Source organism: Sorex fumeus, unplaced genomic scaffold (genome assembly GCF_029834395.1).
Source record: "Sorex fumeus unplaced genomic scaffold, SorFum_2.1 ptg000078l, whole genome shotgun sequence".
NCBI classification, from domain to species: domain Eukaryota; kingdom Metazoa; phylum Chordata; class Mammalia; order Eulipotyphla; family Soricidae; genus Sorex; species Sorex fumeus.
In genome coordinates this window covers 9,651,225-9,669,506 of record NW_026606135.1, presented here as the reverse complement: position 1 = coordinate 9,669,506, position 18,282 = coordinate 9,651,225, and the positions used below count along the sequence as shown (strand labels likewise).

Sequence of the window (18,282 nt, the reverse complement as noted above, 5' to 3'; positions counted from 1 at the left end):
CCAGCCGTAGCCATGCCAGCCATAGCCATGCTCCAGGCCACTCTCCACATGCTCGAACGAGCCTCCCCCATGAGGGAGCCAACAGAGGAACCCGGGTACGTGGGACCCGTGGCTGAGCTCTCCAAGCCTGCTCAGATCAGGACTGGGCCACCTCCACCCAGCTCCCCAGTTTTCCAGCAGCTTGGCAGTGACACCTACAAAACGCCCCTGGCGCCATGTAATCACATCAACAGCCAAGATCCAGAGACTATAAAATAAAACTCCCAGAAGAGAGCGATATAGTATACTCTAGCCCACGGATGTATCTAAAGTAACACATTTGTTTGGCTTTAACATACTTGCTTGCATTTTCTTATATTTGTGCTTAATTTCTCCAAAATGAAACACAACAATCCTCATACACTTCCCTCTTATAGTGGTGGGAAGGTGCTCGCTGGTGGGCTGGATATTATCTGTAATGAACTATTGTGAACTACTTTATGAAAATAAAATAATTTTTTAAAAATTATTAAATAATTATTAAAAATAATTTTTAATTTTTAAAAATTTTTTAAAAATTAATTTATAGAAGGCCTTTGATTCTGTTGAGACAGAAGCGGTCACTGAAGCCCTAGCCAATCAGGGCATTCAAGCCCAATACATCAAGATCCTCCATGAGCTGTATTGCGGATTCACTACCAGGATCTCACCATTCTACAAAGAAGTGATCGTTGATGTCAAGAGAGGGGTGCGGCAGGGTGATACCATTTCACCAAAACTCTTCAGTGCCACCCTCAAGAACATCATGCGATGACTGGAATGGGAAGGAATGGGAGTGAAGATAGATGGTCGGCAATTACACCACCTCCGCTTTGCTGATGACATTGTTTTAATAACACCAAACATCAGCCAAGCGGCACAAATGCTGGCCGACTTTGACCGTGAGTGTGGAAAGGTAGGACTACAGCTGAATCTTACAAAGACAATGTTTATGAGAAACAACCTCGTTCCCGACGCCCCATTCGCTCTCAATGGAACGACCATCTCCGAATGCAACAGCTATGTGTACCTAGGTCGAGAGGTCAACATGAGAAATGACCTGGCACCCGAACTGCGCAGGAGGAAGAGAGTGGCTTGGAACGCCTTCAAGAACGTCGAAGAAATAGCTAAGAGGACGAAGAACCTCCGGCTCTGGGCACATCTCTTTGATTCCACTAACATATTAACATATGCCTCAGAGACCTGGGCCCTACGCAAACAAGATGAGAACCGCTATTCAGGTCTCCCAAAGAAGAATAGAAAGAGCTATGCTTGGAATATCACGTTTCACTCAAATGAGAGAAATAATCCGGAGTTCTGACATCCGTTGACGATCAAGAATCAGGGACGCTGTCTCATTTGCCAAGGTGTCGAAAATCAGATGGGCTGGTCACGTAATGAGATTTAAAGACAACCGCTGAACTAGAGCTGTTACTGACTGGATTCCACGGGATGTCAAGAGACCGCGTGGCCGCCCACCTACCAAATGGTCAGATTTCTTCGTCAAGATCATGAACGATCGGTTTGAGGCTCTTCATGTTCCCAGAGCGAACAGATGCCATTGGGCTACACTAGCACGCGACAGGGACAAATGGAGACGTTACTGGCGTCCGCTCGAGCAAACTGACAACTAACGGGAAGTTAAGTGATTAATTTAAAAAAAGAATAAAAATAGGAACTGAGGGAAGAAGTGGTAAGGAAGGGCCTGTGACAGTGGGAGGGAACGTTGGTATTGGTGGTAGGCATGGTTTGGTAACATTTACCCAAAAACTTATAAATCTTTACATACTACTTTTTTTTTTTTTAGCTTTTGGGTCACACCCAGCAATGCTCAGGGATCACTCCTGGCTCTAAAGTCAGGAATAACTTGCATCAGGCGCATGCAAGGCAAGTGCCTTTCCCACTATGTACTATCTCTCCTGCCCCGCAAATATTTACATGCTTACAAACCAAAAACACCTCAAAAAATTTTTATAATAATAAAATGTAACTGGTTTATGAGTCTTGGCTAGTTTATAATCCAATATGATGCTTCCATATTAGAGAAATTATAAACATAAGCAAATAACATTAGCTAAATATTATATTACTATATAGTATAGAATATTAGAACCAAACAAATTATTCCCATGAAAAAAACTGCAATAGGTTAACAAGTTATGGAGCACACCAGCTCATTTTATTTACCATCTGTCCAAAAATACAAGGATGAAGGGCAGGGAACAGAGCTCCAATGAAAAATTATATGTCTAGGGCTAGAGCAATAGCACAGCGGGTAGGGCATTTGCCTTGCACATGGCCGACCCGGGTTTGATTCCCAGCATCCCATATGGTCCCCAGAGCACCGCCATGGATATTTCCTGAGTGCAGAGCCAGGAGTAACGCCTGTGCATCGTCGGGTGTGACCCAAGAAGCAAAAAAAAAAAAAAGGAAAAGTACCACAGACAAGGGCTGGAGTTTCTTCTCTGCACCACCAATCCCACCCCAACACCTCAGTATGTCCCCTGGCACTGTTGTGAGTAGACCCAGTGAAAAACAGAACAATTTAAGAAAACGAATTACAGGGCCAAAGGGGTAGTACAGCAGATACAGGTGGATTGTCTTGCATGTGGTGAGCCCCCAGTTCAATCACTCTCTGATACCACATATGGTTCCCTAAGCCCCACAGGAGTGAGCCTTGAGCACAGCCTGAGTGACATCTAACAGCACCTCTCAATCAGAAATATTAAAAAAAAATATCAACCAAATTATAGATTAGTGTACTGGTATTAACTCCAGTTTCCTGGTATCACTCCCAACATGAAGAGGAGTCAGATCTTAGTTTCTCCCTCCCAATATCTGCATTCCCTCCTTGATTAGCATGTAGATGGAAATGGCTCGAAATCCATTATTTAGATGTATCACTGTCACTGTCATCCTGTTGTTCATCAATTTACTCGAGCGGGCGCCAGTAGTGTCTCTATTCATCCCAGCCCTGAGATTTTAGCAGCCTCTCCTTACTCATCCTCCCCAACGACTGGAGGTTCTTTCAGGGTCAGGGGAATGAGACCCGTTATAATTAATGGTTTTAGCATATCGAATATGACAGGGGGAGCTTGCCAGGCTCTGCCCATGCGAGCGGGATACTCTCAGTAGCTTGCCGGGCACTCCGAGAGGCATATATTTATATATTTCTCTCTATGGCCTGTTGCCTATTGTCTGAACTCTATCAAATATGGTGTGGTGATTTTGGACAATAGGTAGGAAGTGTCATATGACGTATTGCGTGGTCACTTCGCCCAGAAAGTGGCCTGGATCGTGGCTGCAGTTGGGTAGTGGAGGTTAGGTGCCGGGGCTGGATCCCTTGGGGTGCGGAGGACTCTCGCCCTCCCCCTCTCTGGGGCTCCCCGATTGTAAACAGCCTGGTGCAGAGTCAGTATTTAAAGTGGCCACATCATGCAGTGAGTATAAGCTAGTGGACCTTGGTGCAGGTGTGTGAAAGTCTGCTCTGACAGTTCAATTTGTTCAGGGAATTTTTGTTGAGCAATAGCACAGCGGGTAGGGAATTTGCCTTGCAACGCAATTGTCTTCCCAGCATCTCATATGGTCCCCTGTGCATCGCCGGGTGTAACCCAAAGAGCCAAAAAAAAAAAAAAAAAAAATGATCCAACAATAGAAGATTCCTATAGAAAGCAAGTTGAGGTAGATTGCCAACAGTATATGCTGGAAATCCTGGATACAGCAAGCAGAAACAGCAGTTTACAGCGATTTGTGTATGAAGAACTTGTATATGAAGAAACAGAGCGGTTTACAGGGATTTGTATATGAAGAATAGCCAAGGGTTTGCACTAGTATATTCTACTACAGCTCAATCCACATTTAATGATTTACAGGATTTGAAGGAACAGATTTTACGGGTTAAAGACAAAGAGGTTCCAATGATTTTGGTTGGCAATAAATGTGATTTGGAAGATGAACGAGCAGCTGGCAAAGAACAGGGTCGGAATTTAGCAAGACAGTGGTGTAACTGTGCTTTTTTAGAATCTTCTGCAAAGTCAAAGATCAACGTTAATGAGTAATTTTATGACCTGGTCAGACAGATAAATAGAAAAACACCAGTGGAAAAGAAGCCTATTCAGATGTAAAAATTAAAATTACACAATTCAAGGGCTGGAGCGCTAGTACATTGGGAGGGGCACTTGCCTTGCATGGGGCCAATCCAGATTTAATCCCCAACATCATATATGACCCCCTGAGCATCACCAGGAGTGATATCTGAGCACAAAGCCAAGAGTAACCTGAGTACTGCTGGGTGTGGCCCAGCCCCCCAATTACAAAATTCTATTAATTTCTTGCATTGTGCATTAATATAACTGTCAAAACAGCATTTATTTTACTGAAAATAATAAAATTATAAAACAACTTACTTTTAGAAAAAGCTTCAGAAGAACTGAAGGTCCCGCACAGACTTAGGTCACTCACAGACTGAAATTTCAATATCTGCTTTTTTCACTTAACATTTGAGAGTATTTTGAATGCTTACCTTGCTTAGTTCCTCCTCTAATGCACCAATTTTTTCCATCGATTCTACAATCTGTTCTTCTTGAACTGTTAGTTTTTCACTCATGACTCTAAAATAAAGTTTGAGAATAATATAACAGTAAGTATATTTTCCCAATTCCTATAAAATATATTCTAATATATTGTGGCAGTTATCCATCATCAACACCATTATCAGAATTTTGGTAAGACTGAAAGTCAATAAGCAATAATTACAAACTGCAAAACACAAATATATTCCTTGCCTTTATTTTAAAACTAGTCTGTTTTCCTTATGAGCTACATGTTTAAACTGAGAATCCTTGCCTAAGAAGGGAGAAGTGCGCAAATATAAAACTTGAAAAGGTACACAGCTGATAGAGGACTTTAATTCACATAAAGCACGTACCACGAAACACAACTTAAGCATCTTTGCACCTGTAACTGGGAACATGGGCTCTAGACAGGAAACAAAATTCAGGACAAGCTGAACTTGAAGGCAACAAAAGGTTAAAAACTGGAGAAGTGAATTACATAGTTGTGCTTTCAGAACAATCATACTGAACACAACCCAATATTCGCCCCAACACATACACTATTACATCACGTAAGCAAGACTCTTTCTGAGGTGTAGTTTCCCAGCCTCAGTACTACTGACTTTTCTTTAAACTGAATCACTGTGAGACAGTTACAAAGCGTTCATGCTTGAATTTCAGTCATACAATGATGGGACAACCATCCCTCCACCAGTGCACATTTTCTACGGCCAGTGACCCCAGTATCCTTCCGCCATGCCCACCCCTCCCCCTGCCTCTATGGCAGACAATTTCCTTCTTACTTTCTCTCTGCTTTTGGGCAATATAGTTTGCAATACAGACCACTGAGAGGCCATCTTGTTTGGGTCTTTATCTACTTTCAGCACACATCTCCCATCCCGAGTGATCCTTCCAACCATCACTGACTTAGTGATCCCTTCTCTGTTCCAGCTGCCTTCTTCCCTAGCTTATGAGGCAGGCTTCCAACCGTGGAACAGTTTTCCTGGCCCTTGTCTCTACTGTCCTTGGGTGTTAGTCTCATATTATGTCATTTTATATTCTACAAATGAGTGCAGTCATTCTATGTACCACTGACATTTTGAACCGGGTAATTCGAGACCATTATCACCAGTTTTTCTGATCTCTTGAGCATAAACAAGCTTCAGAAATGACTGCTGGGCCAGAGACAGTACAGGAGCTCTTGCCTTGCACACAGCTGACCCCACGTCAATCCTAGCACTGTAGATGGTTCCCGAGAGTGCCAGGAGTGACCCCTGGGTACAAAGCCCAAAACCTCAGCCCCCTAAGAAGCAGCATTCATTCTGTTTTGGTTTTGCCCCCTACCTGGCAGTGCTCAGGGTTGGCTCCTGCGTCTGTGCTCTGGGGTCACTCCTCGTGAACTCAGGTGACCATAGGGGATGCTAGGATTGAATCAGGGTTGACCATGTGCCAGGCAAATGCCTGACCTATCAATGGAATGTACTATCATTCCAACCATAAACTAACATTTCTAATAGGCAATAGATGTACTTTAGTGTCATATTTGTCCGTTTCACTTCAGTTCTGTTAACAGAAAATGATCATTCTTGAAAATTAACTTCCATTGCCAAGAACTTACTTGAAATTTTCTTCTGAAAGGTACACTCCATTTTTCTCGCGGGTCGCAGCAAGATCTCGTTTCAGACGCTCTATCTCTTCTGTATATTCCTACACAGAAAGAAAGTTCAAGGGGTCAATTTAGCACTTAACTCATTTTAGTATTAAATGTGGGGAGGATATGCAACAAATACAAAAATAGCTACCTTGTGATTTTTAAAGTATAAACATGTCTGATGAAAGTGAGCAGCAGGGCTGGGGAGCTCTGCATACTGGCTCCCAGGAAAGGCCAGCACTCTCCAAACACTGCCCAATACAACCCACAGCAAACAGAGTCAGAACCATGCTTTCGTTCTGTTGTCATTTGCTTATAATAATAATTAAACAGCCTTCAAAAGTCTCTTAAAGGGGCCAGAGCCAATGGGTAAGGTGCTTGCCTTGCATGCAGCCAACCCTGGTTCGATCCCAGGTACATATAGTCCCCAAAGTACTGCCAGGAGTGATCCCCCACCCACAAAAAAAGTTAAATATGAATGTATTCGATAACTGAGAAATTAAATTGCTGGGTCTTACCCAAGAGACATAAAAATACATTAACACAAATATGTTGCATTCAGTGTTCAACTTGCAAACCAAACTTGCACCAGAAAAATAATTAAAAATTTAAAAATTCATCAACTGGTGAATGAATAAACATGTGTTATCCAGAAAATGTAGTACATTTCCACAAAAAAAAAAAAGAAAAAAAGTACTTAATTGGTACATGTTACAACACAGACGAAGCCCAAATGTTATGCCCAGTAATAGACGATGCAAGAAGACTGAGTAGTATTTGATTCCAATTATAGAGAAAACGTCTAGAAAAGACCTCTCTAGAGATAGTCAGGAATACCTGATTGGAAAAGGGACAAAAAAAAAAACCTCTACAGGAGAAAATTATTCTGATCTCACTGTAGTGATGTTGCAAAATTCTGTAAAAATACTAAAACTTACAATGAATGAAGTTATGCCGTGTAGACCTCACTCTGAAGTTGCAAATATGTCTTAAAATTTGCAGAGGGGGCCGGGATGATAGTATAGTGAGAAGGGTATTTGCCTTGCATGTAGACGACCTAGGTTTGAGTTCTTGCATTCCATATGGTCCCCTGAGCACTATCAGGAGTTATCCCTGATAGCAGAGCCAGAAGGGAGCCCTGAGCTCTGCCAGGTTTTTGGCCCCAAAACAAAAAAATAAAGTTTTGCAAAGGGGTCTGGAGACACAGTTCAGAGTTATGGTGCTGACTTGTAAACGGCAGATCTGGGTTCAATTCCAGCCACTAGGTATAATCACACCACTAGGCAGGATTCCAGAGCACAGAGACAGGAGTAAACACCACTGGATGCAGCTTCAAACACAACAACAAATTGTTTTTGTAAAGGTACAAAGTAGATAGCAAGCAGAGCGCATGCCTCGTAAGCAGCTGACTGGGGTTGGATCCTTAGCACTGCTCGTACATATGGGTCACTAAGTGGCACCAGGAGTGGCTCCACCAGGAGGAATCCCCAAACTCCCAAATAAGTAAATAAATTATGTACTGACTCCTATAGCTGCTAACATTAACATGTTAACATTTGGGAAAAAAACATTTTAACATAAAAGAGATTTAATGCAAATTTTAAAAACTGCTTAACTAATTTTTTATTTTCCCTTTTGTCAAATAATACTGTATTGTTGCACAAAACTTCATAATTACCTTAATAAGAGCTTTTTTGGTGAGTTTCTGGTTGACTTCAGGCTTATTCAGTATGTTCTTTGCTCTATGAGCATATTCCAATGTGCTCAGTGTTTCCTGCAGTCAAAAGAGGAAAATTACTAAAGACATTATGAGAGTTATATTTTTCTGTATCAAAACCCTCTGCATAATAATTTAAATCTGCCACTAAGGGTACTAAATCCAGCATCAGGTGAAGACTGCCCAGGGTCTGGGTCTGTCTGTCCTGCAGACCTGAGGCCGGAAGTTCCATTGCCCATTGTCCCACCTGAGAAGGGGCATCTGGCACCACTGCCCATGGCAATCCTGGGGTGTCCCAACAAAGGTAGCAACCCTTGAAGAACTGCAAGCTCCTGGTCATCAACATCACAACAAAGGCAATGGAAGAAAAAAAATTTTAAATAGGAAAGAGGAGGGCAAGAGTGATAGTAAAGCAGGTAGGGCGGAGGGAGAGAGGGGAAAAGGAAAGGAGGGAGGAGGGTATCTGTCTTACAAGCAAGCTGGGAACGGGGGACCATAGAATGAGGTACTGGATGGAGACTGGGGATATTGGTGGTGGGAAATGTACACTCGTTAAGTGCTAGATGTTGGAACACTGTATGACTGAAATCCAGTCATGAACAAGTTTGTAACTGTATCTCACAATCATTCTATTAAAATTAAATAAATAATCCCTACAAGATTCTCTTGGAGACAGTCGCAAATTCCTGGCTCAGCATTCAGGCATCACTCCCAGTGGGACTCAGGAAACCTTAAGCGGAACCAGATATCAAACTCAGGTCAACTGCATGCAAGGCAAGCACCCTACCCTACTATACTACCTTTCCAGCTCCTGAGTTATACATTTTTGGGGGGGGGGGGGACGGGGGACACACCCAGCAATGCACAGGGGTTGCTCGTGCATGGCTCTGCACTCAGGAGTTATCCTGGCGGCGCTCAGGGGACCATATGGGATGCTGGGAATCGAACCAGGGCGGGCCGCATGCAAGGCAAACGCCCTACCGGCTGTGCTATCTCTCCAGCCTGAGTTATACATTTTACTTGAAGTTTATGGTCTGTAAATTACAACTCAGTAAGAAAAACAATTTTTAATGAAAGGAGGGACTACAGGGTAGGGCATTTGTCCTGTGCATAGCCAACCAAGGTTCGAATCCCCGTACCACATATGATACCCCAAACCCTGCCAGGAGTGATCCCTGAGTTCAGAGCCAGGAGTTAAGCCCTGAGCATAGCTGGGTGTGGCCCCAGAACAAAACATACCAAAACAAAAAAATGTCATTTTTCTGCCAGGACAATGAAAATAAATTCTTGGACCATGACAACAGAACTAAGAGTTACTAAGAAGTAGGATGGGATGGGGCAGATATTAACACTATTGAAAAGAAATAAAAGCATTTTAAAAATGGAGAAATTTTTCTCAGCAATATCCTTTTGTCCGTTCGCATAGAGCGAACAGATGCCATTGGGCTACACTAGCACGCGACAGGGACAAATGGAGACGTTAGTGGCGCCCGCTCGAGCAAATCGATGACCAACGGGAAGTTAAGTGATTAAGTGATCCTTTTGTCCATATGCAACTTTGTTTTTGTTTCTTGGGTCACATCTGGTGGTGCTCAGGGATTGCTCCTAGTACAGTTCCAGGGACCAAATGGGTGCTGGGGATTGATCCCATGTCAGGCACATGCAAGGAAAGGGCCTTACCAGCAACACTATTGTTCCAGCTCAAAACTTTAAAAAAATATGATTACTATGTAAGAATGAGAGCAAGTACATTGCTACTACACTTACAGATACCTTTCAAAGGGCTTACCTCAAGATTGAGAGATGCAGGGGAAATTGTTGCAATGATAGATGTTTTCGTACGGCCCCCAAGAGAATCCTGTAGGATTCTAGTTAGCTTAGATTCTCGATAAGGAACATGAGGTGTTCTTTCTACGAGAGCAGTAATAACTCTTCCCAAAGTCAACAGAGACTGATTGATATTTCCAGCTTCCCGAGCTCTCTTATCAACTGCTCCAGAACGGCCAATGTTTTCACTTCCTGCAAGATCAACCTTTAAAAAAAAAGTTGTCAATTATATTTAGACTTGAAGACTTCTTCATTTTTATATTATATTGAGAGATATACTACAGAGTAGGGCACTTGTCTTGTGCACGGACAACCAAGGTTCGAGCCCCCGCAACACAAACGGTATCCCAAACCCTGCCAGGAATGACCAAATAATTTGATAGTTAAGCAACTCACTATAAAGCTAATAAACAAGTGACCACAAAACTATTGAAGAGGCCAAAATGTGAAACCGCTGTGCAGAGTCATCAAGAATCTGGGCTGGAGGGGTATTAGCATAGTGGATAAGGCACTTGTCTTATAGGAGGCTGACCGGGATTTGATCTCTAGCACCACACAGTCCCTCAAGCCCTGCCAGGAGTTAAACCCTGGCCACTGATAGGCTCAACACCCCCACCCCCAGCCCACAAATATAAAGATGAGTAAGTTCCAGGGAACTGACAGATTGCCTGTGAGATGTTAATATTGCCCTGAGGGGCTGGCTGAGAATACTTCGTGGCTCAGATGGCAAAGTAAGTGCCTTGCACATAGAAGGCCTGGGGTCTGTCCCTGATGCCATGTACCAGCAGCACCAGGTATACCTAGGGACACCCCGAAACAACTTCAAAAACGAGACTCTGAAATTCGCTGAGTGTAGGGGTTTTGGTTTATTTTCTTAATTTACAGGGCCACAGCCAGCAGTGTTAGGGGATTCAGGGGCTACCTAACAGGAGCCTACCAGTCAGAGGAAGGGATCAACCCCTCAGCTCCACACTCAGGGCACATGCTCTGGCATCTAATCTATCCCCCAGGTGGTGAGCGATCTTAAGTGTTCTCACAAACACGTGCGCGCGAAGGAATCAAGAGAGGCAACAGATGAGATAATAATCCTCATAGGGTTATCCTTTGACCATTTCACAAAGTATACCACACCAGGGTGTTGCATACCTGCTTTTCTATTGCTGACATTTTAAAGTTTCACTGCATTATATGATACAGATTTCAGGTGCGCAGCATTAAAAATTAACATGTGCATTTTGATTCATACATACCTCCCATCCCACCTTCCCTTCTGGTAACCACTAATTGGCCTTCTAGTACAAAAGCTTAGTACTGTTTCATTTAGTTTATGTTTGTGTTGTACACTTTAAATAGATCATTTTATCATTTATACATCCATAAAGCTGGAGAGGGGGGTGGGGAACCATATCAAGGGAAATGCTTACCAAATTCAACTTCCCAATTTTCACAAGCTCCTCTCCATCGATAGTAGTTTCTTTCATATGGATTGTAACAGAGAAGACTGAATGGGAACGACTGAAAAAACAAGTTCAAGTTGCCCAGTCATTACAATGAAAACATGTATGCTTTCTACAAAATACTCAAAACAGAAAAAAAAAATATCTAAGTCTAAATCATTGTAGCACTGTCCTCCTGTTGTTCATCGATTTGCTCGAGCAGGTACCAGTAACATCTCCATTGTGAGACTTCTTGTTACTGTTTTTGGCATATTGGATACGCTACGGGTAGCTTGCCAGGCTCTGCCGTGAGGGCGGGATACTCTCACTAGCTTGCCAGGCTCTCCCAGAGGGACAGAGGAATCGAACCTGGGTTGGCCCTGTGCAAGGCAAATGCCCTACCTGCTGTGCTATCGCTCCAGCCCAAATCTAAATCACCAGAGTAAAATAAGTATCCAAAAGGAGACAGCCTAAGATTTAGATTTTGGAAAACTGCATAGAGCAAAATTTGGGTGGATTTTTATTTTTAGGTACCTGCAGTTTTCAGAGGATATCCTATTAAGTCAGTAATAAAAAATATCCTAATGGTCATAGGAACTTAAATCCTCAAACACCTCAGAAAAGTATATGTGAGGCAAGACAGGACTGGAATAAGCCACAGTTTGAATCAGAGGGAGAAGCTGCAATCAACCTTGCTAATCATGAGAACCACTGAAAATATTCATAGTCCAACAACAGCAAACAAACCATTAGATTAACGCAAGGCTACACTATTCTCCTTTGGGAATGTCAGCAGAAAAATTCTACCTCAATTCTACTAGGAATGGCTACAATAAAAGCACTACAAAAGAGTGATCGCTGGATCCATGTACTAGCTCTCATCATAATGCAAGAGATAGTACTTTTATTTATTTAGCTTGGTTTTGTTTGGTTTTTGGTTTTGAGCCACACCCAGTAGTACTCAGAGCTTACTTCCAGCACTATGTCAGGGATCACACCTGGTGGGCTCAAGGAACCATGTGTGATCCTGGGGATAGAACCTGGAACAGCCACATGAAAGCCAAGTGTCTACCCACTATATCATCTCCACAGCCCCTTAAATGCACACTTTTGAAAACAGAATTTCAGTTAAAACTGTTATGAGGTCCAGAGACAGACTATAGAGCTTAGAGCTTGCCTTGGATGTGGCCAATCCTCGTTCAATCCCTGACATCACATATGATTCCCTGAATATCACCAGGAGTGACTTGTGAGCACAAAGTCAAGAGAAAGCCCTAAGCTTTCTTAAAAAGTGTGACTTAAAAACAAAAAAATAAAGGGGGCTGGAACAATAGCACAGAGGGTAGGGCATTTGTAGGGCATTTGCTTTGCACATGGCTGACCCGGGTTCGATTCCCAGCATCCCATATGGTACCCTGAGCACTACCAGGAGTGATTCCTGAGTGAAAAACCATAAATAATCCCTGAGAATCGAAAAAAAAAAAGAAGAAAGAAAGAAAAAGAAAAGAAAACAGACTGAAAAACAGACTGAAAGATAGCTCCCTAGTCTGTACAACTGCCTGGAATGCTGAAGGCAGGCCCAGGTTCAATCTTTAAGAACAGAGACTGAACCCTAAGCACAAAGCTGGGAGAAACCCTGGAGCAAACCCGCTCCCCCCAAAATAATAAAATTTTATGGGGCCAGAGAGATAATACAGCCAGGAGTGATGCCTGAGCACAGAGGCCTAAGCATAGAACCATGAACAGCTCCAGGTATGGCCCAACAAGTAAAGAACCTAGCGTACAATCTAGGTGTGATCTACACCCAACAGAATACCTTTGTTCCCTGGACAACCCACAGCAAGTTCCTAATTATTTGAAAGAAAGTGGGGCAATGGAAATATGGTTTCCTTACCTAGAGTATGCATTCATCAGTGTTGCTGCAGTGGTCCTTTTAGCTGCACCTTTCTCCAAAATTTGATAAACTTCATCCTTGTTGTGTACTGTAATCTCTTCCAAACCTTTGATTATTACTCCCCTCTGACCAGATATCAAAAAAGTATCCCATTAGATTAACACACACACACACACACACAGAGAGAGAGAGAGAGAGAGAGAGAGAGAGAATGAGATTTCTCAAGGCATCACATACAATTTATAATTTAGAGACTTTTCATTACAAAGACTGAACTACCTTGTTACGGGGGTCATCAAACATCTGCAATCTCTCAGACACATCAGAAGATGGGTTAAGTAGATCAAAGAGTTCCTCATTATAGATTTCCAACAGGGATACTTTGACGGAAAATTCAGTGCCATTATTATTAAGTTTCTCAAAAATTTGATGAAGAGTACGTGGAATTATGCCAGCCAAGGGATCCTGAAATTATAGTAATAAGAACTAAAATAAAGAATGCCATTTAGTGAAGCAATTTAAACACATGTAACAAGAATCTCCTTTAATAATACACTTAAACAAAAAGTATGCCAAAGAAAGTTTAAAAAAGGAGAAGTACTGTTGTTAGAGAAGTCTCGACCGCCCATTCAAAAGTAATTCTTCATTATCCTACACATATCTATCATACTTGTTAGGCACTTGATGCCTGAATACTACTCAGAAACCAAACAAGCCAAATTACTCATGGAACCAGTTCAATGATTCTTCCCAACTTTCCTCATGAGACTATAACAACTTAAATCAGGGAAGGGGCACAATAGGGTCAGAGAGATAGTAAAGCAGGTAAGGTGCTTGCCTAAGCATGCAGCTGACCTGGGTTCAATACCCAACCATGCATATCCTGGAACACCTCCAGGAGTGATCCCTGAGCACAGCTGAGTATGACCCAACAGTATATTCTCTAATTGCCATAAAGTCTCTCAAATATCTTAATATCCTTAATAATACTGTTATGAATATGTGGAGTTTACAAGTATTCCTTAAGCATCTTCCCTGTCTCCTATCATTACAATTCATATAACTTTATAATCCCTGCATAACGTTAATTCTGTAGCTATAAAAATACTATAAAGACAATTTACATTCCTTTGATGTGAATTTAAAAAATTTAGTCAGTAACTAAAATTGAGATATATTCATTGTATAATTGAAACCCAAGCACAAAAATTTTAAAGTCTACAACTGTACCTCAAAGTGTTTCACTAATAAAAAATAAATTAGAAAAAAACTGAGATATATTTAGTGGAAATCTTTGTGAAATGTTCTTTGTGCTTTTTATAAAACCCAACAATAACAGGGACAGAAAGATAGCACAGCAAGTAAGATACTTGCCTTACATGCAGACAATCTGAGTTTGACCCCTGGCACCAAGTATTGTAACCCCCACACTACCAGAAGTGATCCATCAGTGCAGAGCCAGATGTAAACCCTGAGCACTGCCAGGAGTGGCCAAAAAAAACAAAAACAAAATCCAACAAAACAAAACAAAACCCAACAATAATGATTTTTATTTCTTGAATATGCAAGGTCATCAGTAAAATATCAAACTTCCCCAGCAAAGCTAACTTTAACTCATTCTCAAAGCAAAGTCTTCCATTTCAAATACTACTCATCTTTCACATTTCCGTAATATCCTACTCCACCCATTCTGTCCCAAGTAGACTTTCCTTCTTTCTCAGTTTTTGAGTCACACCTGGTAATGCTCAGGGTGACCACATGGTACCAGAGATAGAAGCAAAGGCTCCTACATGCAGTGCATGTGATTCAGTGCGCTGAGACATCTCCCCAGTCCTAGACATCATTTGTGCCTTATGAATTGCTTCTCTCTGTGCCAATGAAACTGTTTCTAAGATGGGAGCCACCTGATCAGGGAGGTAGAGGGGTTAAGGCGCTTGCCTTGCTTAACGCTGACCCCAGTTTAACCCCCTGCACTACATATGGTCCCCCAGCACTGCCAGGAGGGACTCTCAAGTCCAGAGCCAAGGGTAGCCTAAATTCCTCCCCACTCCAAAAAACAAAAAAAAATCCCAGGAACTATAACAAATACTTTAGCTTCATTTTATTATAGAATGTAATACTTAATTACATTCATTATATGTGTGCCGAAGAGACAGCACAGTGGGTAGGGAGCTTGTCTTGCACAATTCTATTTCATGACAGAGGCCCTCAAGTAAGTTATATTCAGTTGCATTTTAGTCACTTTAATGATATAAGTCTTCTATAAACAATACCTCCTCCCAAGTATACTCTCCATTAGGTGACCTTTCACCTTCCATTGTAAAGGTTTTTCCGGTGCCAGTTTGGCCATATCTGTCAAGATGAAAGAAGCATTGGTGAAAAGCAAATACATCCAAACCTTTTCACTAAACTAAATAATAACATGTTAGAGTTGGAATGACAGTATTGCAGGTAAAGCGCTTGCCTTGCATGTGCCCAACCCAAATTCGATCCCCTGTACCATATATGGTCTCCCCGGCAGTAGCAAGGAGTGATCCCTGAGTAGAGACAGAAGGATTGAGGACAGGTGTCATCCAAAAACAACAAAAAAATAGCATTTCACTCACGCAAAAATTGTACAATTGTAGCCCATAATGACTTCATCCAGAATTGGACAAACAACACTTCGGTAAACATCAATTTGTTTAGTAGATGGTCCAAATACCTATTTTAAAAAACAAAAATGTTTCTTCATGGAAATAATCCGCAATATTACTCACTTTAATAATTTTTGTCTTAGTTGTATGCATGAAACCGTATCATTAACAATATTGTAAATCACTATGGTTTAAATAAAATTCAAAAAATTAATTTTGTTTTTAATATCTTAAATAATTTGGCCCACAAGAAACCACAGCCACTCAAAAAGTCAAATCAGATTTATCTGTGTATGAGAATCATGTATGAGACCATGCTATCTGGGTGACTTCACGTTAGCAGATAATAAAGTAGCAGCAGTATTTAAGCAGTACCATATCGAAAGTGTAGGTTTTCCTTGAGCTCTTATCATTCAATCCTCCAGTCCGCACACTGACTTCTTTCCTAACTTGATCACATTCTACTACACAAAAGGCACCAACTTTCCGTTCTGCTGAATTAAACGATCTATAAAAAAAAAATACAGTTATTCAAGAACTCCTAATAATCACTTATGGCATTTTCATTACCTGCTTAAGAACAATGTGAATTTTTTACTATCTTACTAATTATAGAGCCCGGCAAGCTATCGAGAGTATCTCACCCGCACGGCAGAGCCTGGCAAGCTACCCGTGACGTACTCGATATGCCAAACACAGTAACAACAAAGTCTCCAATGGAGACGTTACTGGCCCGCTCGAGCAAATCGATGAACAACGGGAGGGCCTTTACCTTTACCTTACTAATTATAGAGATTAAAAGTGGGCTAAATAACACTATAAGCCAAACATAATTTTCAGAGTACAAATCCAGAAAGAAAGTTAGGGTTTAGGGGCTGGAGTGATAGCACAGCAGGTAGGGCATTTGCCTTGCACACGGCCAACCCGGGTTCAATTCCCAGTATCCCATATGGTCCCCCGAGCACTGCCAGGAGTAACCCCTGTGCATAGCCGGGTGTGACCCAAAAAGCAAAGAAAGTTAGGCTTTTATTATTTTCAAAGATATGTACAACTAAGCCTGGTGGATGTCTGGATTGTATTCTTTGCATGCAAGAACCTTGGCTTCAATTCTTGGCATCTCAGTAACCCCTCACAATCCCCCTCCCATCATCAGATGCCCCTACCACCCATACTAGGGTGAGTAAGAACACTCAGGCCAAACAAGTAAACTAAATCATTACATGTTTATGAACTAGAAATGAACAGAGGGCGGGGAGGTAGGAGAGGGAAGCCCCTGAGCAATGCCAGACATGGTCCAAAAACAAAAGGAAAAGCAAGAAAGCCAGTTACGTAACTAAAACCTAGGGAAGCCTCGCTGTTTAAGTTCCTGGTGCTGGAATCACCAGGACAGCACCAAGTGATGCTGGGGGCCTCCAGGGCTACACCTGGTGAAGCTGAGTATCACCGGGAGACCATGCGGCAAGGCAGGCACCCTAGCTGCTCTACTATGGCCCTGGGCCCCACCTAGCAATTTTTAGCAACTGTTTTCCAATCACAGATTTTGCAAAGGGCCTAAGGTAAAGTACTTAAATTTGCTTTCAAAGGGAGAGCCAGGGCATCACATTGAGAGCCTACTGCTGGATGACGTAGAGCTCTGTAGTAGTCAATCTCTGGGGCCAAGTCTGGCCCTTGCCTTACCTAAGAGTGATTTTTACAGGCTCATTCTCCACCCTGGGGATTGGTCAAATAGCAATCTGAGGTGTATTCTCAGCTTTTCTTCCCCTCTAGAGAAACTGGAGTTTTCTTTGAGCGCTTTCTCTTTCTCTCTTCACATTTATTAAGTAAATTTCTTTAAAACACGTTATTTTATGCACTTAATTATTTTTCTCTTTTCACAACAGTTGCTTTAAAGTCTTTAACAACAACCAAAAAAAAAAAATCAGGGGCTGGAGGGATAGTTCAGATGATCTGGGTTAGGGTTAAATCCCTAGCACATATGGTCCCTTGAGTCCTGCCAAGAGTGATTGCAGAGTACAGTGGAGTGCTGCCCAAAAACAAAACAGAAGAGAGCCTAAGTGCTGGAGATCAACGGATATGGAAACAGGGCACACTGTGCAAGCAGCAAACAGGTATTCACTCTGCAACGTAAAGCCACACAATCAGGGCTGAAGCAATAGCACAGCGGGTAGGGCATTTGCCTTGCACGCGGCTGACCTGGGTTTGATTCCCAGCATCCCATATGGTCCCCTGAGCACCACCACCAGGGGGTAATTCCTGAGTGCAGAACCAGGAGTAACCCCTGTGCATCACCAGGTGTGACCCAAAAAGCAAAAAAATAATAAAGCCATACAATCTCACCACTTTCTGTCAAAGACTACTGGGATGGGAACGATAAACAAGTGGCCATCTTATTGTTTACTTGGGGGAATATGACAGGCCACTGGGAGGGCTTTCTTAAGGCTCAACAAAGTCATATTTAATTTTTCATTTCTTAAGAACTGGAGGTAGTTACAAAGGTACTGTTCATCACAATACCTCTGAAACTATGATAATCAATCCATTCTGTATAAA

General features: G+C 42.1%; 1 protein-coding gene and 1 pseudogene across 1 annotated transcript in view; one reads left to right on the top strand and one right to left on the bottom strand.

Annotated features, from left to right (window-relative positions):
• KIF11 (kinesin family member 11) overlaps positions 1-15,441 on the bottom strand; it is a 44,957-nt gene extending 29,516 nt beyond the window's left edge. Inside the window, exons 1-8 of the mRNA XM_056130396.1 lie at positions 15,370-15,441; positions 13,376-13,561; positions 13,097-13,221; positions 11,191-11,281; positions 9,729-9,971; positions 7,901-7,996; positions 6,190-6,278; positions 4,541-4,628 (exon numbers count right to left, since the gene is read on the bottom strand). Of these exons, the coding sequence (XP_055986371.1) occupies positions 4,541-4,628; positions 6,190-6,278; positions 7,901-7,996; positions 9,729-9,971; positions 11,191-11,281; positions 13,097-13,221; positions 13,376-13,561; positions 15,370-15,414 (963 nt within the window). The 5' untranslated portion in view covers positions 15,415-15,441. The remainder of the gene's footprint in view (positions 1-4,540; positions 4,629-6,189; positions 6,279-7,900; positions 7,997-9,728; positions 9,972-11,190; positions 11,282-13,096; positions 13,222-13,375; positions 13,562-15,369) is intronic.
• Positions 13-4,142, top strand: LOC130038594 (ras-related protein Rap-1A-like; annotated as a pseudogene).
• Positions 15,442-18,282: the final 2,841 nt, after the last annotated feature.